Source organism: Pezoporus wallicus, unplaced genomic scaffold (assembly GCF_028554395.1).
Source record: "Pezoporus wallicus isolate ANWC-B61680 ecotype Strahan unplaced genomic scaffold, APGP_CSIRO_Pwel_v1 contig_4191, whole genome shotgun sequence".
NCBI lineage: Eukaryota > Metazoa > Chordata > Aves > Psittaciformes > Psittacidae > Pezoporus > Pezoporus wallicus.
Genome location: NW_026641383.1, coordinates 3,006,875 through 3,034,334, shown reverse-complemented (window position 1 = coordinate 3,034,334; position 27,460 = coordinate 3,006,875). Strand labels below are relative to the sequence as shown.

General features: G+C 42.2%; 1 protein-coding gene across 1 annotated transcript in view; it reads left to right on the top strand.

Moving 5' to 3' along the window:
- PCSK2 (proprotein convertase subtilisin/kexin type 2) overlaps nt 1-27,460 on the top strand; it is a 108,600-nt gene that overhangs the window by 16,500 nt on the left and 64,640 nt on the right. Inside the window, exon 2 of the mRNA XM_057423305.1 lies at nt 5,295-5,399. Within this exon, the coding sequence (XP_057279288.1) occupies nt 5,295-5,399 (105 nt within the window). The remainder of the gene's footprint in view (nt 1-5,294; nt 5,400-27,460) is intronic.

Genomic DNA, 27,460 nt, shown 5'->3' with positions numbered 1-27,460 from the left:
TGTTATACATCACCTTTTGCTTGTGTTTTAAAGGATTTTGCTCAAAAGAAAATTGTTGCAGAATGTTGTCTCTGTTGGTAGCCTGGGAGAGGAACCTTAACAATAAGTTGAAATAAGCCAGTTTTAGAATTATTACCATATCAGGGAGAATTCATTGGAAATGATACAAAAAGACTAGGATTGTAATGTAGGGATGCAGCATTATGTGATACAGCGTGAAGGGTGGCATAGGAAGACTAGTTAGAGATCAGTTCCATTAAAATAGAAGGGGGCAATCAAACCTGTTCTTAAGCTTTTTGTGGGCACCATGAAGTTGTTTGTGAGGTGTATGCAGATAGAGCCCTGAAGTCAGTCAGGAAAATGTACTGTCGAAGATAAGGGGTCAGTAAAATTTGATGTTAAAGGTAGGTCTGGGAGCCAGGTTCCCTCTACTTCTTGTGTTCTATTTGTCACTTCCTAAAACTCACAGGGAGACATTATAGCAGCCAGAAGAAATGCCTCGCAGGGGAGAATTGTATCTGCCTATTTACAACCCTTCTTCCCGCTAGTGGCATCTGGAACTTAAAAGTTCTTTTTTGTTGCTGGGGAATATTTGTCAGATGTAAGGAGGGGCGTGCAGAAAGGCTGTGAACCGTGGATTTAACTTAGTTATTTGTATTTCAATGACAATTATACCTGGACTTCTCTGGTCGAGCTGTAATCTGAGAACAGCCAGGATACCCCAGAGGTATTGGTACTATGCACAATGCGAATTGTTACCGAATGGTACATCCAAGCTGTTTTGCTTTCCAGCTAAGCCTCTTCCATTTAAAGAGTCTTTCTTTCCTCCTTTTAGTTGAAGACTGAATTTTCAAAAGTTATTTTCTGGTCCACGTCGTTTTTAGGAAGGAGCTTAAAGAGGATTTCATCTTTATATAGAGTTGTTAGTAACCGCAAGGAGGTTGCAAATCTGAAGAAAAGAAGAAAAGTGGGTACATAGGAGTTTGCTCTACTTGCTGTGTCCTGTTTGTGAAGCTGCTTTTGCTTGTATGTATTTTTCACCAGTAATTTTATATTGAATATTGAAAGCAATGAAGTGCCTGTAATTCCTGAGATTCTCAAGAGTCCTATTTTGTATTGGTCCGTGTTTATATGTCAAGGCAATAGTAGACCCTTTTCTAACTCTAAATAATCCTCCTCACTTGAAGTACTCTCCAGTGATTAGTTATCTTACATAATTGCTAATTTTCTCTGAGGACAGGGAGTTTTGCTTCTGTCTTGCAGAAAAAACCTGAACCACCAGGCTGAGTGCATCATTCTTCCATGTTACAGTCAGAACCTGCTGCTGCTGAAATAGGAATTTCACTCAAATACCATTCCAGCTTTACAACGAGAATATTACAGAGTAGCTATTGCTGGTGACACTTTGGAGGGTTTTTTATGTACAGGAGCCCTTCTGTTTTCATTTCACTTCATTACATGCACTGTTCATTTTGCTATTTGCTATTTTGCTCCAGCTCCAGATCAGAGTAGATCTCCTGGAGCAGCTAATAGCTGGAACGTAAACCCTGCTGGGAGCTGCCTGCGTCCTGCCACTTGGTTACTGCAGGGGAGTTACTGGCTCAGTAGCAGGAGTTCATCAGAACGGGAGCACTTCAGTGGTCAATGCAAAATCCTCATCAAAGCATGTGACATTTTAGGCCTTTTGCTGGTGTCTGACTTCTCCTTTGTGTACATTCATTAATTTTAAGGATTAACTGCAGAGTTTGGATTCTTCCCACAAATTGCTTGGCTTCTGCTATTAATTATTAACAATCCATGGTGTTTGATCATATTTCAAGTATTGCCTTCACTTAACTGCCTTCCATCTGTCCCCTCAAGTTTCATTGAATTAGTATGAAAATGAAGACCATGAGAACTGTAAACTATCTGAGTACTGGGATGTCTGTGGAAAGAGTGGAACAGTCTCAAAGTTATTCATGATTTTGTCCATAAACCTGGCCGTTGTTGTACTGACTGTGATTGGCCAGACTTGAGTACACCAGCGTTACAAGTTTACTGTATAATACGTTGCTTCATTCTAGCTGGCGCTAGAAACTAACCCTGCACAGAAAATGAACAGTGGATGTGTTGTGTGTTCCCAGATACCTTCAAAATTGCTGAGAATATTCCTTAATGGAAGAGCATCAAGCGCAATATTTGACTGGAATTGATTCGAATGGCTGATAACTGAGATAAAAAGAAGGAAAATAGCTTGATTTCACTGAGAGAATTAGAGGGGTAATTGAACCACAGCTTGTGCTGGGTGTAGTGGTTAGCACGACGAGATGGATTTCAAGCTGTAACTGATCTGGCTATTTAGATGTTTTTTTCCCCTGCATATTTTTGAGTCATAGAGTAATGTATTCAACATGGGGGAAGGGCCTTTTCCTGGACAGTCAGTTCTACTGCCAAGCTCTGCTTTAGGGAAATACCTGATTACCCAGTTGGTAAAGATGCCAGGTATATGCTTTTTAATCAGAAATCTGGTTTTTAAAGAATGACCTCAATCCAGACAGAATTATAAGATGCAGCTCTGAGGCTGGATGTGAAGCATAGGAGACTTCTGTGGCCACTGCCATGAGCTTTCAAAGCCTCATTTCTCTTTCTGCTTCAGCTGTTGTGTTCTTCATGTATGTGTGGAGCTGAAGCAAGATGTTCTGATTATTTGCCCAGAAAAGCTCTCCAGTCAGCCCTGCAAATCAGCTCCAAGGAACCATTATGATTTTGATGAAATCTCCTTAACCTTTCATAAACACTTAAAAAGAGGTCTTTATATTGAAACAGAATGCTTTGATTTTTTTTTTTAAGTAACTTTGCATTTATGTATTATGTATCATATACAATGGAATTCTAAAAGCGAAAATGAAAGGCTTTGATTTCATTGATGTTAAATGCTTCAATTAACATAAAAAGGACTATGTTGAAAAAAATCAAATCCTCATGTACTCTGGTTTTGGAATGTGACCAAATTTTAGACTTTCAGAATTCACTGTGAATCCTCCATTCCCACACTGCTCTGAGTGTATGCTATAATGTATTTGCAGAATTGTACCAGTTATAGTGATAGATTTAATGAAACAGGAGATAATTTCATAGAAGTAAAATGATATTTGTGAACTGTGTATACCTGTGTACAGGAGCAGTACCTGTTTTATGGAGTAAGATCCTGATACCCTTATTCAGCCAAGGTTTTCATAATGCATATCTCAACGTCAGTCTCAGTTTTTCAGTAGAGAACCTGCTAAGAGGTTTACATTATCATGAAATGTAGATAATAAAAAAGAGGGGAACAGGGCTTTCACAGATGCTCTGGAGTATCTCTTTTAAGTAGTTATTTTGCATGCAGGGTAGCCTAACCTTTGAAGTTGAAATGTTCACAGCATTAACGTACTTCCCAACTTTTAAAAGTGAAGCTTAGTTTAAAAATACAGAGTTACTTGCTTATATTTCTCCAGGCTTCTTCAGCCTGGAGAAGAAAAGGCTCAGGGGAGACACTAACAGTCTTCCAGTGCCTAAAGGGGCCCTATAAGAAATCTGGAGAGGGAGTTTTTACAAGGGCTTATAGTGACAGGACAAGAGGGAATGGTTTTAAACTGACAGAGGGGAGATTTAGATTAGATGCTAGGAAAAAAAATGCTTCCTTGTGATGGTGGTGAGGCACTGGCACAGGGTGCCCAGAGAAGCTGTGGCTGCCCTGGCAGTGTTCAAGGCCAGGCTGGATGGGGCTTGGAGCAACCTGCTCTAGTGGAAGATGTCCCTGCCCATGGCAGGGGATTGGAACTGGATGAGATTTAAGGTCTCTTCCAACCCAAACCATTCTGTGATTCCATGACTCCATGAAATGTTCAATGTGAAGCTCTCTGTTAAGTTGAAATGGAGAAAAATCTGTAGAATTTGAGATGCAAATGGAGGTTTCTAACTGACTCCTGGATTGGGATGCTGAATTCCTAACTGCATGTCTTTTCACCTTCTCAAAGCTAAATATCTACTGGCCTTCCAATCACTCTGCCAGCTCTGCAGAAAGAGAGATGCATTTAGTAATGGACTTACAACTTCCTTCCCTGGTATGTGCTTTAGGTGGGGCTGGCAAGTGTTTGCTTGCTGCCTAAATGTCTTAGGCAATAAAGATGTACAAGCCTGTTCCCACCTGGACACTGTGAGCATCCTGTTCTCTTATTATTCTTCATATGTTCCATTACCTGGTGTTGTGGTTTAAACCCAGTCAGGTAACTCGTTCACTCATTCCCCCCCTTCTTCCCCCCCCCACTCCTGGAGGGACGGAGAGGAGAATCAAAAGAAAGCAGCTCCCCCGGGTTGAGATAAGAACAGTTTAGTAACTAAGGTATAACACAAATCACTGCTGCTACCACCAGTAATAATAATGATAAAGGAAATAACAAGGGAAGAGAATACATCACCTCACCACCAGCCAACCGATAACTTGCCCCCCTCAGCCCGACCAAGCACTGACTGATACCTCTTCCAACCCTGCAGTCTCCCAGCCCTTCTGGCTAACTCAGTTACATCCTGGGCATGACGTGCTGTGGTATGGAATACCTCTTTGGTCAGTTTGGATCAGGTGTCCTGTCTGCTTCCTCCCAGCTTCCCCTCCTCCCTAGCAGAGCATGAGGCTCACAAAGTCCTTGGCCAAACCAAAACATCATTGTTATCAGCTCTGTTCCCAAGCCGAAAGTCAAAACACTGCACTGCACCAGCTACCAAGAAGGAGAAAAATGACTGCTACTGCTGAACCCAGGACACCTGGTGTTCAGAAGAAATTCCAAATACCATGTTTTCTGAGAGTGGAAATCACTGGTTTCTGCCTTACTGCTTACAGCATCAGCTCAGGTGCATTAATAATGGCTCAGAAAAGCACTTATGTAGCGCCTTGTGTAGCAATTGCTGAAGGATTCTTTGTGGTAGTTTCAAATCATTTGCAGTTTATTTTGTTCTTTTCTTCTGGCTGTTTTAGGAAATGGGAAATAATCCTGATATGGTTTGGGAAGCTCTTCAGAAATACTGGCATTGTTAGCCTTAAACATAAGGTGAAAATAGTACCAAGTGTGTACAAGTGAAGTTATGCATTGTAAACCTGGGGTAAATAACACTAATGCTTTTGGGCATACTTCTTAGAAGTAACTTAGAAGTGACATTGCATAACTCTTCCAGAGTCCTTTTGCAGATTCCTGAGTCACTTCACATGCAACAGTTTTTCGTGTCATCCGTATCAGTAGCCAGTAGCTCCATGATGTTTTTTTCTTTCTCTTCCTCAGCTCCCTTTTTTAGATACTGGATACTTCTTTTATCACAATGGCATTGCCAAAGCCAGAAGAAGACGTAGTCTTCAACACAAGCTTCATCTGGAAAAGGATTCCAGGGTAAGTGTTTCATCATTATGCGTACCTGTCATTTTTTCTGTGTGACACGGACTATTTTTTATGAGGTCAGGTTGATGATCAAACCTGTGGTTATGGCTGTGTTTGCTTCCCCATGCTTCTTTCAAGCTTGGTGGCTTGAAACCTCCCAAACAGCCTCAGCTTTTATTTTTATTTCACTATTACAAATACTCTCACATTGTCTGAAATGTATCCTCTCTCCAGTAAGACCCCACAATGCCAGAGTCTCCAGGACATCTCTGTGCACTCTTCTCTCTGCCATAGGGAGGAGCCATCCAGGGTACATCTTGGGGTCATCCCCTGCATGCATCCTGCTAGTCCGTGGGCCATCCAGTCCAGAAGACCTTGTGGTGTGAATGGTGGCATTTTCTCTGCAGTCACACTGGGACTTTTTCTCAGGGAATAGTGTACACACCGGGTACTAGGAAAGTGTATACTGGCCAGTATTTAGAATCATAGAATAGTTAGGGTTGGAAAGGACCTTAAGATCATCCAGTTCCAACCCCCAAGCCATGGGCAGGGACACCTCACACTAAACCATGTCACCCAAGGCTCGATTCAACCTGGCTTTGAACACCACCAGGGATGGAGCATTCACAACTGCCCTGGGCAACTCATTCCAGTGCCTCACCACCCTAACAGTAAAGAATTTCTTCCTTATAGTCAATCTAAACTTCCCCTGTTTAAGTTTTAACCCATTACCCCTTGTTCTGTCACTACATTTCTTTTAGATGCTCTTGCTCACAGTCTGCAAACAGTGTGCTCGTTTTGCAGAAGCATAAACCCTTCTGACAGGAGGGAAAGGCCATGAACTGGCACTAGCAAATTCTTTTTTCCTTTCTTTAGAGTTTTACACTAGTATAATACTAGGCTGGAGTGGGGCCACATAGCATAAGAAGTGTATTTACTGCCCAAAGAAAGTAGATAAGGCTAAAGAATGATAGCATGACAGCAATTAGATTATTTTTTTAATCCTTCAGTAGGATTTAAACTCTGTACTGTGAGCAAAAAAAGAGCAAGGAACAATATTTTTCCAGACAGGATTTTCTTGCCAGATATTATATGGTGTTGCAACACTTAAGAAAATGATAATCTGAGTAGGAAGAGAAGAAAAATAGGTTAAATAAGATCAGGATTGTTGTGACACCAGAGCAAGCAAGGTCAGATGAATTGTCAGCTTAATTTTCCTACTTCTGCAGAGCTTTCAAGTAGTTTTAAGCCCAGGTCCAACTGGGATGCACATGGCTACTTGCTTCTGTAGCTGGGAGCCATATTAGAGATGCTGAGAGCTGAGTGCTGGCAGGTGCCTTGGGGCTGCTACAGGTCTTCCAGTGCTCTAAGGTATCTTGTCCTTTCTCCCTACCACAAAGCTGGTACCAGGTACAGGTGAGGGGCTGTGAGGAAGAGACCCTTCAACCTGCTTTGAACAGAAATTCTCAGGTTGCCCTCGCTTTGTTTGCCAAGCAGGGATCAGAAAGTAAACCATTGAGAAACCACCTACAGTTACTGGATACTAAACAGATGTCCTGAGAGGGGTGCCTTCATTTCTCTGAACCACCCAATCTTGTTAAAAGCTGTTTCACAAAAAGCATACAAGTGAGTACGTTGCAGGCTAGTGGCCGAGTACAGTTATTGTGTGCAGGTGCCTCTGTACTGGAAATAAGTATTTTTGTAAGCCTCTGAAAATTTTACAAATACCTGTGATATTTGTGTGAATCCACCAATTCTCATTGCAGCCTCATATGACATAGCTTCATGCCAGACTGGCTTTTCCACTGACTACCTCTAAACTAAGTGTCTGCACTGCTATTAAGAGCAGCTTAAATGAATCTGCCTTCTTGTTCAGAGATGTTCTCTTTCACAGTCATCTGATATATGTGGTCTTCAGACTGCTGGCTGGCTTCTGTCACGTTCAATGAAATCTCATTTTTGCTGTTAATCTCCCCCTCTTCCTGATACTGCATACCAATGGCTTGGCTTTCCTTGGCTCCCTCCTTTGATTGCAGGGAATAAAGCCCTGTGTTTAAATAAGTGAGAATATCTCCCATGTGAGGAAAAGAACGGAAGGGGCATGGAAGCAACATTTCATTTCCACGTGTAACATGACATTTTCTCATCTACCCCTTCTACCTACTTTGTCCTCATGGGTAGTCCTTGAGCTCTTACGATACCATACAGGTAGGTTGTGTTTTGTAATACAGTTTGAGAGCAATTAAAATCATTACTCTTATTTCCCTTCTTTGTGTTATACATGGAGTTTAGAGAAGTCATTAAAATTCCTGTCATATTTATGTATAAGTGGAAACATGAGTTGTGTTGACAGTACTTAATTTCAAACTCCAAAAATAATTCCTAAATTTAATGGCAGCTTTCTGGACCATTTACATTCAATTTTACTTAGCAACAAATGTCAGCACTGTCATAGTTAATATGTTAGCACATGAAGCCAAGAATAAAATGTTCCTGTTGTCAGACTAGCCAGGAAGCAAACTTCCACCACAGAACCTTACAAATCTCTTAGGAACCCTTATGGTAAGTGCTGTAGTTGTTTAGCTCTACCCAAACGTTGTGATAAAGTGGGCTGCAGTTATTCTGTATACTTTTTGCTCTGGAGGAGATCACAATTCCTAGCTAATTTTAATTATTAGTTGAAAAACAGCACAGATGTTCACTCAATTAATTAATGTTCTTTAATCAAGTAAGTCCCTTGAGGAACCATGTCAGTTTTTGAAGAGCCCAGGGAGATGGATGGCAAAGCACTATGCAAACAGGTTACTGCATCATTTTCATGCTCTGCATGTGTTTTATAATGCTTGAAGAAGCTTTGTTGTGTTAAAATTTACTGTCTGTTTTCACCAAAATAATTTGGAGATATGCTAAACATATAGAGCAGTTGTGTGATAAACATCATTGCTGTCAAGGGGATAGGAATGGAGCGTTAATAAAATGTCTTCCTAGAGATGCAGCAAGAACTGAATCTTTGTTTGGAAGACCAGCTTCAGATATGATGGATTTGACATGATTTAATACATTAGTGTTGCTGAAGCCTGAAGCAGAGCTGGCAGCAGGTAAAGGCATATGTAATAGCATCATATAGTGTGTTGTTCTACTGAACTGTTCAAGAAGAAAGTGCAAGCACATGAAGTATCTTGGCTTTTGCTGTCGGTACGGTCCTCTCAGGTCCTCACTGTCAGCATGGCAAATGCCACAGTGATTTGAATTGCTTCGAATGGAGGCTGTTTAGTTATTTAAATGACATTCTCTGAGGTGCAGAGAACCTTCCAGGAGAGGCTTGCTCAGAAACAACTCTTGTATCAGATGCAAATTTCCATGATTTCCAGGTGCACTTGTATTTTGTTATTTTACCATATGTACCTTTTGTGCTAAATAGGTGGGACTGGGGGAAGTCTGTTTAACATTGTTCCATGTTACAGCTGGAATGTTTAATGAGATAAGACATAGCAGAAAGATATTCAGCATTCCCCATGCAAAATCGCATTTTCATTTGCCATTATCTGTTAATTGCTTTAGCTGAAATTTCTCAGACCAAAAGGTCAGCCATTAGGCTTGGTTTGCTTTGGAAAGCTTCACTTAAGTAGCTGCTGTACTCCCTGGAGCTGGAGGCAGGGCAGCAGCCCTTGCCATGACCCATTGACGCAGGGAGGAGGTGACAGCAGGGGGCAAGAACCCTGAGTGACATAAGGGTAATGAGGAGCCCAAGTAGGATGGGACCAGGCATCAGCGTGAAGGTGAAGAGAGAATAAGCAGGACAGGCTGGAACAGAAGCCCAGAGTCAGAAAAAAGGTTGAATGATTTGGGCATGAAGCCAGTTCATGAGCTGAAGAGGACATGGAGAGAAGCACAGTGATAGATTAGGAAGACTGGAAACAGTCCACACTGACAGCAAAGAGTGGTGCCTCCTGAGAGCAGGTCACAACACAACCTTGGAGAGAGGTGACCTTTTCCAAGGGAAACTTCCCTGTAAGCAAGGGGAAATACAGCTTCTGTAAGAGCAAACCTTGGTTTTAATTATGAGGAACAGTGGTATATTTTGTCAGTGTGATTGCTCTGGAAAAGCAAATCAGAACTACGGAGATGCTTCATACTGAAAGGTATGAAAGTTTCCTGTCTCTGGAAGTATAGTAGAGGCAGGATGGGAAGTGGAGACCTTCCCTGTCCATCACAGATAAGAAAACTAATCGGATTTGCTTCATCTTGATTTTCAAAACTGACTTAGATTCAGGCCTCCTGTGAAGAGACTCAGCTGTATTATTAAGTGTTTTGAAAAGTGGCCACGTAAGTAAAAGGAAAGGGAAGAAAATGCACAGTCTTTTTGTTACCTTTCAAAGCAATACTACTGTGTTTTTGCTGTTGTTGCATATATTCTGTTGGTAAATAGTCTTCCACTGAAGGAGCAAGAGTTGAAACACAGTTTGTTCCCTCGAAGATTATTTTGCTTTCTTTCAGGTTTTAGATAAAACCATTTTCCTCCCACACAGTCTCTCCTGTCAGACAGCTGCCAAGATTAATCCCACTCAAGAAAGAGGCTTTAATATACAGAGAAAAGCGGAGTCCCATTACTGATATCTATATGTGAGTGCATCTGTGTTGGGGGAATAAATACGTATCTGCAGAGGGGGGAAGGTGAAATGAAATCTTCCACTGAGGGTGAGTAAATTTGGCATTAGATTATGATTTTTTTGGACATAAACATCCCAGTGATGGCAATCATGGTGAAGAAAGGGATTAAAGAGAGACTTGGCTGGTACTCATGCTGGTACAGGAGTCTGGGAAGGGCAGATGTGTAGCTTTTTAAGGGTCTAGTCTCTAGGTACCCATAGCTAAGAGTACTCCCAGACTGCTTGTATCATGGAACGAGGGAAGAAAAGGGGCCATAAATGCAGAGGATCTAAGCTTTTAACTAACTAAATTAAAATCTTCTATATCCTTCCTTGCCTCATATCCTTCCTATGTCCCCTTAACACAAGTGGCTCGTGGTTGGACCGTTGCAACCTGGGAAGGCAGAAGTGCCCTGTGATGCCAGGAAGGGGGTTGCCAAGTGCTGCCAAAGCTGGGCATTTCATCCATGGTCACCTTTAACAGGGGGAAAGAGGGTCGGCAGCTTGGAAAGAGCACCACCGCTTAGCAGACAGCAGCCCTTAGCAGCGGCAGCACAATTTGAGACAACTTGCAGTGCCCTTTGTGGCAGCATTAATGATAGGCTTGAGATGGGTTAAAGGTGGAGCCTTTTTCCCCTCTCCCTTAGCACTGAACTTCCCCTTTGATGAAAATCCTCATGATAAGATCAGGAGAACCCAGTTTTCCTCAGTTTTCCCCCATTCCTCAGTGAGTGTACCTGCAGTGACTTGGGGATGCAAGGGGAGGAGCCATTGTAGCTTTCCTTGCAGATTTGGTCAGAATCTCTGTAATTCTGTGGAGGTGCAACCTGTTTCTCCAGCCTTCTGGTACTGGAGACAGGCAATTCTGTCCCTGAAACATAGCAATGAGAGCAATTTACAGTTACTTCTATTAAAATGGCTGGTTATGGCATCTTTACTCCTGCTCCATGCCCCACATCTTGATCTCTCAGCTTCCTCACCAGTGCTAGTGATTGTTATTCCCTCATAAATTTAGGGTCAAAGCTTGGAATCAATCCGAAGATGCTTTCTCCATCTGAGTGGAAAGCTGGCTTGCTCCTGAAAGCAAAGGGACAGCAATACAAAAATCCATCCCGCAGGAAAGAGTTAGCACCTGACCAGTGTATTGTTGTAATCCTGCTGTTGACTCCCTTTGTGGGTAGAGGGGTTAATTTCCATGTGGTTCATCACAGCAGAGACCTCAGATATATGATACTTTGAACATCTGTGGGAATCGACATTCTCTAAGTGAATGTAACGCCCAAGGGTTACTACCCAGTCTCAACTCTTAGAGGGAGGCTTCAGGTCCCCCAGCCAGTTCTCTATTGTGCAGGGAGGTATGGATATGTGCATTAGGGTAGAAAGATAGGAGAAAATGTCAGGATAAAAAGCTCTTCATGTTTTCAGCTCTTTTCTGTACATTCCTGCTGCGGATGGTAGTGGTGACAGACTTACCAGTGAAGTCTGTTAAGCATTTTGCTGTAATATATGCTGTCATGGGGCTGGCATGCTGGTAGGATTATACCCAGGAAAAGTTTGGAGCTGCCATTGATTTTATGAGACTATAGGGCAGCATTACATGAGCACTGGTGTTATCCTTTTGGAAGGAAATGGAACATTAAGTAATAAAAGCTCTGCTTAAGTACCTGTAATAAATATTGAACAGCCAAGAAAAGCTCATTAGAGGAAATGTCTCCTTTCCAGTGCTGAAAAAAGCTGCAGCCACCCTCAAGCCTACACTCTGTTGGTTGAAGCTGCTTTGCAGCTTGTTCACCAAACAAGAGCTGAAGGTGTTTTTGTCTTCAGTCATCCTGGCAAAATGAAGCATATTGTGCAGAAGACAGGCAGTGTCATCCATGAATGGATCCCTGGTTTATCTGTTTCTGGCACAAGTTGTCTTATGCTTTATCCAGCGTATTTGACGAAGGACTTCTGAGAGTCTGTTCCAGTTCAGAGGGAGGCCTGTTCTTTTATTAAATAACTTTTTCAGGTTGGTATCAGCTTGAACATTTGTTTTGCTTTCCCATACAGCTCAGTGCCCTTTTTGAAGATCCTGTATTTGTAATTCACAATGAAGCCAGTTGGCAAGCATTATAAGAATAAAACCCCTATTTTCGCGATGAAACCACAGTCAGCTGTACATATTAGATCATCTGATAATTGACCTGGTGTATGTCTTATTGCTGAGCAGATTTAACACTTAAATAAAGCATTTTGCTTTTATGATACTTAGATCCATTGCAGATGTTAGTGGATGGTTATTTAAATGTCCACGTCCATGGGTGGGGTTATCTGAGAAGATGAAAAGGAAGAAGCAGCAGAGATTACAGCACAGTGTTAAAAAAGGCAGATGCAGTTAGTCAGTTCACACAAAGGTGGAATTCAACCTGTGCTTCAGATGTGGAAAGAAAAAGGATCATACAGGCAGTAGGACAGAGAGAAGTAATTTTAGGAAGTGTGTTGTATGAACTTTTTCATTCCAAACAAGAAATTAACAGGGCTGCAAAGAGGATTTTTAGGTGTCTGATAAGGGAGGAAAAAAGTTTACCTACTATTTTGCCCCTCTTGCACAGCTGACAGAAGTAAGGGGGTACTGCTGTGCCTCTGGAGTGCAGGGGGCAAGCTACTCTTTAGGCCATGAAGTTGTTTGTGTCTGTGATAATGTCAAAGATGATGGAAATACACTGAAGTAGCAAGTGTGGTTCATGACTCTACTGTACACATAGCGTGGCTGTTGTCACTGCAAATAGTGATTGCTAAATTCTCTGTGATTGCTTTTTGAAAACTGAATCTGAGGGAGTCCCATTTCTTCTTGTCCCTGGCCTTTGTAGACTCTCTCCCTGTTCAAGAAGAGTTGATGGAGATTAACTGCTCACAGAAAGCCTTCTCCAGCTGCCTTTTGCATAGCTGACCAGCAGTGACTCCAGCTGTAAAGCACTTAGCTGCTCTTTATTTGAGATACCAAAATTATTGCCTAGCACTCAATTTCTATAATAAGAATAAAAAAGAACTCCCTGATATAAAAAATAATGAGGTCTAGAGGTACTCAGGTACTTAAGATGTCACTTAGGGTTGACAGGGTAGTCGGTTTCATTGCAGAGAGTATATTAAGCACATGATGAAAAACTTTGCAGTTCCTAAGTTTGTATTCCTGATGCTAAGCTTGGCATTACTGGCCCATACCTCGGCCCTGGGTGTATCTTGTATTTGTGATGTGCAATACAGTTCTAATGTAAGATATCACAACACTTGAGGATGGAATATTAAATATTTCAAACAATTTGCTGCTGGTGCAAATGCAGTTATATCCAGCACGGTGTAAAAGTGAAGCTAAATTGGTCTATTATTTCTGTTTGTAACTAGAAAGACAGCTTCAGGGAGAAAAAAAGTCCCTCAACATCAGCACTAAAGAATCTTTTATAGATGTATTATATGAAAAAGCACCATTAGCTGCACATAATAAAATAACAGACTAGCAAAATGACGTCAAACTCAAACATACGTGTGTCTGTTATAGAGACAGTGTATAACTGAAATTATAGGGTAAGCTAAGACTATTTCTATTAGAAAAAAATATAACAGAATGTACCACAATATAATAGACTGATAAGTGAAGACAGTGCTGTGCAGATTCACATAGAATCTTCCCAAAATAGAAGTACTGTCGCACTGGAGTCCTGGTGCACTGGGGGCTGTGGAGTCCATGTGGTCAGTGGTTTCAAGACACAGTTCAACTCTGATCATAAGTGACTCGGGTGTTGCTGATACCTCCCTGGGGCATTAGGATGGCTCAGATGGCCTCCTGAAGTTGTTTCCAGGCATGTAATTACATCATTTTCATATTGCTGAACATGATACATAGGGTAAAGCAATAAAATGAGCTTTATTCCTCAAAAATAGTTGTACCTGCTTGGAAGTCCAGTAGTTTTACAAAAGCCTGTTGACACAGCAGACTACACTCAGCCTCCACTCTGCTGCCTGTAAATTGCTGAACTGGCATTAGTTAAGTTTCTGCTTTATTGTTGATGTCTGTTCTCTTGACTGCAGCATCACTCCCCAGTCTCCCTCTGCCTTTTCCTGTCTCTTGCTTCCTGCCTGATGATTAGAGTCTCTGTTTTGTGAAGCAGGCCTTGTCTTTGTTATTTGTCTATGCAGTTTCCAACCTTGAATGGTCAGTGGGATCTGTTTAATATTATAATACAAGCAGTGACAGTGGTGAGAATATTTAAGCTTTTTGTTAGCAGGATGTTGAGAAGAAGGAAGTGTCAGACAGTGACTTTGGATTAATGTGGAAACTATTGTGCTGCTCAGTTTTGCTTTGGTTTGGGACAAGTTTGATTTTGAGTAAGAAATCCGGTGCTTTGACGTGCTGAGCTAACAGTCACTGAAGGTCATGAATATCTTGATATTCACTGGATCTGGGAATCCATGGGTGTGGTATTGGTCATAACCATGACTTTCCCTGTGGGAAGCTCAAGCCAGCTGCGGTCTGATGGCAAGACGAATGAAAGCCTTCTTTGGACTGCCATCATACCAGCATGTCCTGCCCTGTGTGGTGACCCTTCTCTCTTCCTCTGGCCCTTACTCAGGTCAGGACAGCTGGGGTTGGTATGGAAGAGTCAGTCATGGCCTGGGAGCACTTGTGCTCGATGGTGGCAAAATACATAGGGAATCAGAAGTGCTCTCCCTTCCCAAGTCACCAATATTAGAGCTGTGACAGAATTCAGACTGCCATGTGTACGCTTGTCTTCGGAGGTATCTTCACTTTCAGTTCAGAAAGTGGATGTATTCAGCTAGACCTTCTTCTCTTCAATGCAAGTAAACTCTATGCTAGAAATACTTCCTCAGGAGCAATGGAAGACATTCTGGAGTCCATTTTCTTTTGGCAAACCTCTTAAGCCTAACAGAAAATTTGGAGACTGTGAAACTGCCTTTGAGTTAAACCCTTTTGAAAAATTGAAAATATACTGGTTGATACATACTTTGGGAAGAATATAGAATTAGTTAAAGCATTATTACTGATATTCCATGATGCCCATGTATTTTAGAATGTGACATGGTAGATTTAAAATGAAACAAAATAACTTTATAACAGTTTATTCTTTCTTTACTTCAGAAGATCTGGGTTTCTTGCATGTGCAGTTAGATGACCAGAACCATTTGCTGTATATGACGTTCCCTGTTCATGGCAGGAGGGTTGGAACTAGATGATCTTCAGGTCCTTTCCATCCTTAACTATTCTATGATTCTGTGACATTGGCAATAACTAAAAGGTGTGTCCTGGGTTCAGCAGTAGCAGTCATTTTTCTCCTTAGTAGCTGGTGCAGTGCTGGTTCAGCCTGGGAACAGCACTGATAACACTGATGTTTTTAGTTGTTGCTCAGCAATGTTTACTCTGACCAAAGACTTTCGGAGTCTCGTGCTCTGCCAGGGAGGAGGGGAAGCCGGGAGGAAGCAGAGACAGGACGCCTGACCCAAACTAGCCAAAGAGGCATTCTATACCACACCACGTCATGCCCACTATATAAACTGGAGCCAGTTACCCGGAAGGGTTGGATCACTGCTCGGTCGGGCTGGGTATCAGTTGGCAGGTGGTAAGCGGTTGTATTCTCTTCCCTTGTTATTTCCCTCATCATTATTATTATTAGTGGTAGCAGTAGTGGTTTGTGTTATACCTTAGTTGCTAAACTGCTCTTATCTCAACCCGTGAGAGTTGCATTCTTTTGATTCTCTTCCCCATCCCTCCGGGAGCAGGGGTCAGGAAGGGGGCGAGTGAGAGAGAGACTGCATGGCTGACTGAGTTTAAACCACGACAGGGTGGTGCAGCTGAGGTTGTACAGTTAAATCAATAGTAACATATGACAGGAACATTTTTTTGGTGTAGATTTCTGGGATATCTGAATGTGCTGTGCCAGGGCTTGTGTTGCAGGGCTGTAATGTTAACGCACCCCCACTTCTACTAAGAGAGTCAAGCTAAAAGAATCGATATAATGGCATATGTTACTATATCACACAATAAATGTATTATGTAGTGCATCCTCCCATGCCATTTAACATACTTTAGTACTGTTTAAAGTTTGATGAGTGTTTTCTTTCTAAACAGCATTTCAGTCTATTAGTTTATTGCAACCTGTTCCAAAACACTGTTGTCACAAGCATTCCGTGTTTCCAGTTCTTCAAAGTGTATATGAAATATCTTAAGTATAATATTAATTCTTTTTGCTATCAACTCAGCAGCCCAGAGCCAACAAGGAGTTACAAATACATCTGTGAAATCATTGCTTGTACGCATGATGTGTTCCATGAATACAAAAAGGGGTTTCCAAAGGTCAGAGAAAGTTGATTGCAGTATTTGGAAACACAATGGAAATGAATTAAAGGTTCAGATTTAAATTATTTCTGAATAGTTTTCTGCAGTTATTATTTGATGCTGCATTGGAACATCAGCAAAATGGGTGCCTCCAACAGCTGAGAATAGCCCATAGTAATTAAAATGCTAATATGTATGTCATGGGCTGGGGAAGTTGAATAATGCTTCTTTGCCTTGTAAACTTCCAGCTGAGAGGAGAACAGGACTGGGCAGAATAAAACACTGTGGAAAGACTAAGAAATGCCTTAACATCTCCATGGTACATATTTTTCCAAATTAGTTATATATTATCAGTTCCATACTATCATAAATGGATTCTAATTATTTTGTTTATATGAAGTGATAGCTGAATGGCCACATTTCTGTGAAGATACAGCTTTACAGTTTTCTATGATGACCATCTATTATCTGAGTCCTGAAAAGAAATATGCTTTTATTACACGCACAGATTTCATATTTCATAAATGTAAATAGCCTGTTTCTGTTCATTTTATCTTTAGTGATTCCAAGAATTAATGTTTCATATAGAGGAATACACAATAAGGGATCCATGAGCGTTGCAAACATGAAGTCTTCGCGGAAGAACCAGAAAACCAGAATGACCAGATCTAATTATTTTGATAGTCCTGATCTCACAGCAGCATCACTAAGCTGATTACTGCTGGGCTCTAGGTTATATAACACTGCAGTGCTATGCTTAACATTCATAGCTGGTTCTCTTCTTCCTCACCAGCTCGGCATGTTCTCTCCTATTCCTGTGCTTTGGAGGAAGTCCAGATGCGTTGGTTGTATCCTCATCAAGATCCTGAGAAACAAAATAAGCCACTGAGGCAAGGAGATCCCCTGTGTTTTGTCTCAGAGTCTGAGGCTGAGTGATTGATCCCATTTGTTCCTATCTAACTTGGCACTGTCGTCTGGCAAATACGATAAACTCATCTTCTATGTTAAGATACTGGTTTTCCTGCCAGCCTTCACCGGCATAGCTTCTGGATCACTGGGTCACTTTTGTTCTACTGGTGGTTACACCAAAGTCAGCAATTATAGTCATAGAACAGTTTGGGTTGGAAGGGACCTTCAAAGGTCATCTAGTCCAACCTCCCTGCAATGAGCAGGGTATCTGCAACTAGATCCAGGTTGCCTAGAACCGCATCCAGCCTGAGCATGAGTTTTTCCGGGGATGATGCATCCACCACCTCTTTGGGCAACCTGTGCCAGTGTTTTACCACCCTCATTGTAAAAAATTTTTCCTCAGGTCCAGCCTGTATCTCCCTCTTTCAGTTTAAAACCATCACCCCTTGTCCTAGTGCAACAGATCCTGCTAAAAAGTCTCTCCCCATCTTTCTTATAGAACCCTCTTAAGTACATAATGCCTGGAGGCATTCTCTCCCAACAAAACAAGGAGCTCAAGGCAGCTCCAATCACGGCCCCTCTGCTTTTTGGAAAAGCCACCTTCTAGTCATGTCTGCACAGTGTCTTAAAAATGAGAGATACCTTTTATGAACCTTATAGGTACAAACTGAATTCCTCGTGATAGCCTGCCTCATGCATCTTCTGGATCTGACACCGTGAGGCAACAAGCAATCTCTGGCAGAGTTTGGACAAAAATGCCGATTCTCTTGGGCCAGGAGATAACTGTCATAATGGAACAATGATTGCTTTATTTTCTTTTCTCAACTGTGATGCTCTCCTGGGGAAAAGGTACTTGGAATCCATTTTATTTGTTTTGGAATATGAGCTTTTCTCGGTATAGTTCCCTTGGTTGCTATAGGAAGAGGATTCCTGTTTGGACTGTTAATTTTCTGAGAAGAGAAGGGGAAACCTCCATGTTAAACTTTTACTTCCTTGTTTGCAGATCTAACCATATCTCCTAAGTCTCAACAGTCCTTCCCCAAGTTGTACAGGGCATGTTATGAGAAAAGCTATGAAAATTTTCCTGTCAGACTAACTGACAAAATCATTTTGCTAAAGAAAAAAAAATATTTTTGAGACTCAAACTCATTTTATTTCTGATATTGCAGCCGCAAAAATAACAGGAACAAAATCAACCTTTTCATATGTGAAATACCGAATTGGGGGAAAATACTGTACTGCACTAAGTGATTTTATTTAGGGGGGAAAAAACACGCTATTTTCATTTTGTTTCAACCTTTCTGGTCAGAACTTCTGTGAGATTTTGTTTCATGATAACTTTTGTTTGTTTTCTTCAGTTTCATTATTTCCTTCCAAATGAACATCTAGTTGCCACAATGTGAAAAGTATGTTTTCTGCAACCAAAAATAGCTAGTGGGAGACAACCTCTAAAAGAAGCAACTGATTATCAGCCAGGGCTACAGCCTTCTCCTGCTCATAGAAATGGGTAACTCACTGCTCACTTCACTGCTCTTCTTAATTGAATCTAAATGGCTATGAATGAATCTAAAGGCAGTAGTACCACGGTGAGGGTTAGAGCTTCTCACAGCTGTGCAGACCTCTTGCTCTCTGATGCCACATATCTCTAACAAACCTCCACTGGGTCTTTGGTCCATAGCCACTGTGAAAAATAGAAGCAAAGGAGCTTGGCACAAGCCAACTGTTTCTATTGCCAATTCACTGAACAATGACCATTTGCTGAACATCTGCATTGAAGGTTTTTTCAGTCCTGTTTGGATATTACCCTCGGAAGCCATTGATAGCCAAAACTGTCTCAAGAGTTGTATCGTGAGCAAATCCAGGGGAGCTCAACTCACCCTGCCTTTTCTAAAAACATCTAAGGAGGCTAGCATTTCCCTCAGTCAGGGCATAGCTCTTCTCATAACGGCTTCTTAAGCCTTGTTTTGAGGAGGTAATGGGAGCTGAGTGTTGCAGTCCTCCAAAGAAGGAAGCATTTTTCACTCATAGGCTATAATTCACTGAAAACCGAATGAAACCCCCCAGTAGTTGATTTGACATACACAGAAGTATATGAAGTGTATACAGAAGTATGAATCATAGAGTGGTTTGGGTTGGAAGGGACCTTAAAGCTCATCCAGTTACACCCCCCCCGCCATGGGCAGGGACACCTTCCACTAGAGCAGGTTGCTCCAAGCCGCTGTGTCCAACCTGGCCTTGAACACTGCCAGGGATGGGGCAGCCACAGCTTCTCTGGGCACCCTGTGCCAGCGCCTCAGCACCCTCACAGGGAAGAGTTTTTTCCTAATTAATGATTTATTTCTTTTTTGCTTCCAGGAGTCTGTTTGGAGAGAAGCCTGGAAAAGGGGATATAAATGATTGGATTTGGTTAATTTTGTCTAAGGAAGAAAACTTCCTGCAGTGAGCAACTTGTCATAGTGAAAAAATGGGTTTTGTTCCATTTCAGAGTTGCCATATGCACTCTCAGTGGCATTTGGAGTTTAATTATGAAATGTTTTCACTTTCATGTGTCAGTGAGGTTTGGAAGAAAGTTTGAGTGTATGAAAGAAATGCAAATTTCAGACTGAGAAGTATGAAGAAGGACACTGCTTTTAGGAGTATGAGTCAAACTGACGCCTGCTGGTGTCCTGCCATTCACTGTGAAGCACTGAACATTTTTGCATAAACGACCTATTTCCCTAAAGACAGCTGTTTACCTGAGAATGCTATTTGTCAGAAGATTCTACTCATCGTAGTTTTCTTATTAGCGCTGTACTTGAGAAGTGTGTGCAAGGTGAATTACCTACCTGACTTGCAAACAATGAATAATTCAGTGTAAGCCATGAACTCAAATAAATCTCAAATACTTTGTCTGCCTGCAAATAGATGGCGGTGAGGAAGGGACTGCTTTGGTGGCTTAAGACTTGCAGATCTCGCACTGAAATGATCTGTCTGTCCATCTGAAATAATTTGTGGTATTTTACGGTACGTAATGAAACAGTTTTTAACTACATGTTTCCAATCATGTTTCAGATATGGATTATGCCCATTTCACAAATGCTGGACATAAACAGAGGGGAGGCTTTAAATTTTCAAAAGGTCACACAGCAAGGCAGAGCAAATGGAGTAGCTTCCACATGCTAATCTACTGCTCTGGAAGGGTTGGGGTGGGGGGGAGAAGGAAAGAAAACCCAAGGTTGGATTACAGCCATTTGTGGTCTTTACAGCACCTGGGCAATGAGAAAACTGAGATGAGAACGGGGGGGGAATAAAAACCAAGAGATTAGTGCAGATCCTCTGAAGCCCAAAAGATTTAAACAAAGGACAGTAACCTTAAACTGTAATTACTGTTGTCATTTAGTGTTTCCACATGCATGATCTGGAGGCTCAGGGGAAATTACTGCGCTACAGGCTATCTAAGCATAAAATAATAACCGAATTGTATGGAGGCATTTGTCCCTGCGTATAATCCAATACTAGTGGTCCTGCCTCTGCTCCTCTCCTTGCTTCCCCATGGCTCCCTCCAGCTTTTCCCAGGATGGCGCTTCCTCATCCTGCATAACAGCAGCAGCAGATGGAGAAAACATATTTACGTCTCTAGCGTGATGAAGATTTGAGTGGGAGGTCTTTGAGCTCAGGAGACTGTAACCCAAGTAATATTTTTTCATTTACTGTTTCATTCTTGCTGTCCAATAAACAACTCTTGTTTTTTTGCATAAACTATGCGCAAGTTATGTAACTGAACATGTAGCTTGTTTATGTCTTTAAAACATACAGGTACAGCATTTCCCAGAAAGTAAAATCCAACACCTCCCTGTCTTTGTATTTTCAGATGAAAAGAAACAGGCAGGGGATGTGTGTCTTTGTGCTACTTTAGACTATGCTACTGGCCCCAAATGTGTGTTGATGGGCTGGGGAAGGTATTGTTTGGCAGACAGATGTATCAGTGATTTCTTAGCAATCAGGGCTGTGTTGGTGTTGTGTGGTTTTTATTATACTATTTGCCCATGGAAATGGGAGCTCTCTTGGATCTCTGCAGGTAGGAAGCTGACATTTAGCTGCCTTCAGTTCTCCTGCCTCAACTGCCAGGAGCATCCATAGAACACCAGGGCAACACGTATTCTTAGCTCTGATCCCAAACTGCAGCACTGCCTCCAGGCTGAGGTTCTATCTTCTTTGTGTGTTTTACTCTCAGATGGAGATGTAGAATGAAATGATAAATAGTTTTTGTCTCCTTGGTGAGGTGATTTGAAACCTCTTTTAATATGTTTTGCCTGATTGAAACAGCAACTGTCTACCCACCCTGACTAGAGGAACTAGGGGCTTTCATGAGAGACATGATGAATGATGTCCTTGAGATTTATATGGGGTTTTCGTGTCAAGCCGTATGTTAAACTGAGAGAGGGTATATGAGGAGGGTATAGGAGAGAACTTTTCTCAGTTCTGCCTTTATTTTTCATGTGAAGGTTGACAACAGGAAAAGGATTTTTTTTCTTTTCCTCCATGTTTTCCATAAGGACCTCAGGTAAGTTTTTACTGGACAGCACCGTAGCTTTCCAGGACTCTGGTTTCATAACAAATCTCAAGGTAAAACAAACCAAATAATAAGCTGCTTCCTTCATCCCTGACTAAACCATGAGTTCAGTTACACACTAGTGTAAGGTATGAGGTGTTTGTGCTTTCTTCCTCTCTAACCATTGCCTGCTTTGTGAGTTATGATAAAGGGCAGATAAATTGCCATGGACAGTTTCCATCACCTGTAGGCACCTGTGAAGGAGCAGGGTACCTGGCTTAAATGAGGAGGAGGAGACACATGTGAAGGAGCAAGTGCCTCTGGTGGGGATCACACTGGGATTTTTGCCCTATTTCTGTGCAGTGGGTCACATGAGCTTACGCTGACCCCTCCACAAACTCCAAGATGGAAATGCTGGAGGGGAGCAACCTGTGAGCCAACACAACGCACAGCAGTACGCTTACACTAGGAGGTCTGCAGGTCATGTCCATGTGCCATTGCTGCTTGAGGAGCACTGAACATACCAGTTCACGAGGTCTGCATGCTGCTCCAGCCTCATATACCCATCTCCTCTGAGCATCCCTGCTTCCTGATTTCCCCTCAATACCTCAGCATCTTTCCCTCACCCGAGGGTTGTGCATTCTGATTAGGTGACTTTTTCCGAGAGGAGAACATGCATTCTCCTCTGAAGCAAAGAATAACAATTTGTCCTCACCAGTTCAGCCCAGCAAGTTTGAACCTGAGTTCAGCCACAGGGAGAGTGTTAACAGTTTTTCTTCTCACAGGCATGGTGTTAAACACAAGAGATGGATGTTTCTCTGATTTGCAGCAGTGAAAACCTGAAATTTCATGGAAATGAATGGAGTGAGTCTGTGTTTATCCTTGGACAAAACGAAGTCTGGGTCTTTGCACTTCTGGAGAATTGAATCTCAGCCAAGAAGCTGACACCAAATGTACCTTATTCCAATGTGGTGGTTTCACCTGATGTTTTTCTCAGTGGTGTTCCTGAGTTTAGGTATTCTTGTCTCCTAACCTCACTTGTTTGTTCCTCTGATACCATTCCCACTTTTTTGCTTGTTGCAGGGATAGCTGGTCTTGGAATAGGGAATATGATTGCATTTAAAAACCTGTTTCTAAGCTACAGCACTTCCCTGATGTCATTTGCAATTCAGTCCAGGGTGACATGTGGCAAGATGAAACAAGGGAATACCTTGAACTGGGATTGCCCTTCCTGCAAGGGAAGCAAGGAACAATGAGGGGCCCTAGCCATAGAAAGGATGGTAGATTTCAGTCCTTTCCAGGGACCTCAAGGGTTTTAGTTTCTCCATTTTGCAGATCACGGTTGTTACTCTCAGTCTCATAAAATGGCATTTTGAGCCAGGACTTTGGCAGGGCTATCCCTTGCATAATTCTGCTCTGTCGCTGGCAGCACCTTATTGTTCCTTATTTTCCTTTTGTGATGGTCATTCATAGGTACAGCTCACCTTGCTCTCAGAAGAAAGGCCTAGAACAAAGGACATAATCTCTGGTGTCATTGTGTTGTTCCACAGCTTGCCAAGCCCGTGATTCTGTCATTTAGCACTGGATGTTTTACACAACTTCAGACTGCAGTGGCCTGAGACGTGGGACTTCATAGCCCAATGTCGGCATCTGTTCAAAACACCATAAAGTCAGTCCTTCTGTGATAGTAATTTATTTCTCCAGACCTTCCTTTTGTTGCCCTGTGAAGTGCTGGTAGTCTCAAGCCACTTCTTCAGTGCTTGCCATAACACAAGTTGATGCTGGCTTTTTTTGAAGAGCCCTTAAATGTGTGTGCAGCAGGCACTTTTAGTATTAAACAGATTCATCACTTCTTATATTAAAGAAATATAATTTTGTGAGGGAAGCTTCTCCATTGAGTTTTTATTCTGTGGAAACCATAACATGGATTGGGGCTCAAAATCTGGACACAAAGAGCCATTTCCATAGACTTCACATGCATCATTTTTGATTGCCCGCTGTGTGAAACCTGAACAAGTGATTTTCGTCTGAGATTTGCTGAATATTTGTCTCAATGGAAATCAACTAGGAAAAGCAAGAAATATATAATAAGATAGCAGTTTACAGGAGTGTATGGAAATCTTTAGTGATAAGCAAAAGTGTATTTTGGGTTTAGTCTTTCTCAGACCCTTGGAGTACAGCCTCTTCTCAATGAGTGTGGATACAGAGGTCCCTGTTAATGCAAGTTATGTATGTGTACGTCCCTGTTAATGCAAGTTATGTATGTGTACTGGGAGGAGAATATACCCCAAAGCCTAATTATTTTATGCAAATAACTGAACTGTAAAGATACTCTCTCATTTCTGGGCAAAAAAAGCAGCAAAGTTCAACGAATTTGCAGCAGGATGATAATTTTATAATTTCATTTAAAGCAGCCTGTGCTCTGACCCAGTGGGGACAAGGGAAAGCTCAGGCACCAAAATCCCTGCTAGCGCACTTGCATCTCCATATCATAATGAGTTTTGTTGTCTTTGGGGGCCTGCTTTTCATTGCTTTAGGCGGTGGATAAATAGAGGGGCTTGTGACAAATCTGAACCAGTTGGATGTCCTGGTCCCTTGAAATCAAGGCAGAACCCTCTTTGTTTCTAATATTTCTGACTATTAATTTAATTGTGCAGATGTGCTTTGGAGAGAGGAGAGGCTTGGACAGCAGCCAGCGGGACAGGCTGCTGGAGAACATGGGCAGCGATGTAAAAAAGCCTCTCTGCTCAGAGGGTTGTTGGGGAAAACCCATAAAGGATATTCAAATCACACTTCTGTGCCTTGTACTGCCCTGTGTCCGTGACAAGCTGAGGGCAGTTTCAGCTGGGATCAACTCAATGTATTAATGTCTCAGTTTCACAGGTTTTTCCTTCCCTGTTAATTCTGTGTGCTCTGTTACGTTGGGACTGGCTCTATGCCCTAGCATGGCACCTCCTCCCTGCTTTACTGACCCATCTCTGCTCTGTGTTGGGTGTCCTGCCTACAGTCTCATGCTAGATGTGATCCCTTTGCCAAACCACTTATATCCTGTTAACTTTCTTGTCAAGAAAAGAGCTGTAGGCTTTCCCTAGGGAAATATGGGTTCAATATGCTGCTCAAGCAGGCACTAGGCAGTTTGTGAGTTCAGGGGCAGAAGGATGGATTTCTGCCACGTGATGGCAGCCAGATTGTAGGATGAAGTGGGAAAAGTGCCCTGATGTAGATATCTCTGCCTTGGCTGTGCTCTCTGCTGCAGTGCTGGGCACCAGTGAGCTCTGCAACTGTGCTGTCTGTGGGCTCCAAGGCAGGAATTGGAGGAGAACATTGGAAGATTAACAGAAAATTCTGACATACAGCATGTCTTGACAAGGATCAAGGTCAGCCTTTGAAAGTACACAATTAAAAACTGATTTGGGTAAGGGCCAGAACAATAGGACATCAGCTGCTTCTTTGCTTTTTGCAAACCAGTCTCTTATTTGCAGCTTTTCCTACCTTTGCTGTTGATACAGAAATTGCTCTCCAGAAGCAGTTCTGTTTTGATGCTTCCTCTGTGGCAGATGGCCTGGCCCTAGCAGCTATACGCTGCTAACCCAGTGCTGTACAGCAGTGATACATAAACCTCTGCTCATTTTATTAACGTGCTTTGTGGCAGGGATCCATAAACCTCTGAATCTAGGAGCTGAAGAAGTGCAATTGCAACCTTTATGGTGTATAGCCCGATCAATACAAATCATCAGTCGCTTCCTACTGGGCTGGAAAAGACATGCATGGGAGCAAGCTCCCTTGTTTTTTTCTGTCCAGTGTATTTATGGTAATAGAATAAAGAAGTAGCTGTGCTATAAACAACTACTGTGCTGTTGGGTGCAGGAGCAGATACATGAATGCGAGCAGCAGCATAATTGCGGTTTTCGCTCTGTCCTAAGATTGGCTTCTGTTTTGTGTCTGGCTTCTTGTTACAGAATTTCCTGAGAGAAGACATTGTGCAGCCCATGTAATTCCCACCAGGCAGCACTTTAGGAAGATCAGTGGTTTGCAATTCCATATCTCAACTCTACTGAGATAGCAGCAGTTCTGAAGGCATTAAAAATAGACAAGAAAGGCTCACTAATACATCACTACCACTCATGTGAACCTTGAAGTTCAAGTATTAGAGGTTTGAAATAGTAGAATTAGCTTAGACTTTCTGGCTGTTGTTGCTGTATCACTGCAGGCAGGCAGGTTCGTAAAAATAGCCTTTGTTTTTTATTAAAGCTAAATGGCCTTCTGCAGATGTCATTACCACCTGGCTGGGGAGGTGTTGACAGCAGTGGGCAGTAATCGGTGCTAGCAAAATGCCTGCCTGGTGCAGTGGGGACTTGAGTCGGAACAGAGACTTGCAAGAGCTGACAGAGGCAGAGTCAGTGCTTGTTTGCGATGGCCTCTTCTGTCTGTGCAGAGGTGAGCCCCTCCCCGTTAACTGAAACAGATGCCTCTTTGGGAGACATATCCACCAAATTCAGACTGCAGCATTTGTTCTTGGAGCAGAAGAAACAGGGAAAGGAATGATTGTTTTGAGCAATGACAGTGCAGAAGAGGTTACAGAAGAGGAGGATTGTATTCTGTAGGGCACTCACAGGGTTGTAGCCAGGAAGAAGAAATCAAAAGGCAGTTGTGCTGTTTCTGAACCCAGAGCTGAGAAAGTGCAGATTCCGCATGGTGGAGCCAACCTTTTCTTCATGGTAACCCCATGAGTTCAGGTTTTGAGAGCCCACCGTTAGTTTTAGGTAAGTGTTTTAATTCAGGCTTTCTTAAATGAGTTTAAATCAAATTGCTTTTCAGCTTGGTTCGTGCACTGCAGGTAGGACAGCAGCACTGACATTAGTCTGCCTTTCTCCCCTCCTACTGCCATGATACAGTTTTTATTCCGGGAAGCTGCTTTTTGGCTGAGATTCTGGCAACAGTTTTCTATGAAAATGCTTCACTGCTACTGGATCCAACAGGGCCCATCTGCTAGAAGGGCTATAAGCAGCAGAGGAAGCTGAAGTAAACTTTTGCTCAAAGCCCCACTGTATGAGAGGAACGCGAAACAGCTCCCATTACAGTTACCATGACTGAATGCTCTCGTTGGGGTTGGGGGGCAGCTGTATAAAAGTACGTTGTTTTATGACTTGGTGTTTAGAAAAGGAGTACACATAGAAAACAAAATAAATCACATAAAGGACAGAACAACATGCAGCTCTTCAAGGAGTGTGACATTGCAGTGTATTTACTGTTGATATGGGAAGGGGATAATCCATGCCAGTAATTCTGTGAAAGAAAATGTGTATTCTGTTTTTCCAAGCAAATATTTCAAGGTGAATGATGAACTATTAAATGAAATTTGAGTGGGAAGGAGGCTGTGAAGAATGAAGTAGAAGTATGATGAGTTATAGCACAGGTCCACAGGTCAGAAGCCAGCTTTTGAGTGCAGAATCACTTTGGAGACCGGGAGATCTATTCAGCAGATGCTACAGACTTCAAGGTCTTATCCTCTGCTGACTCAGTTTGCTTAAATGATGACACATACCTGCACAGCCATATTGCAAGGCACTTCCAGTCTGTCCATATGGAGTGCACTTAAGGTCTGTGAAGCAAATTGGTGTCCTTAGAAAGGAAATGCATGAAGGTAGAGGTAAAG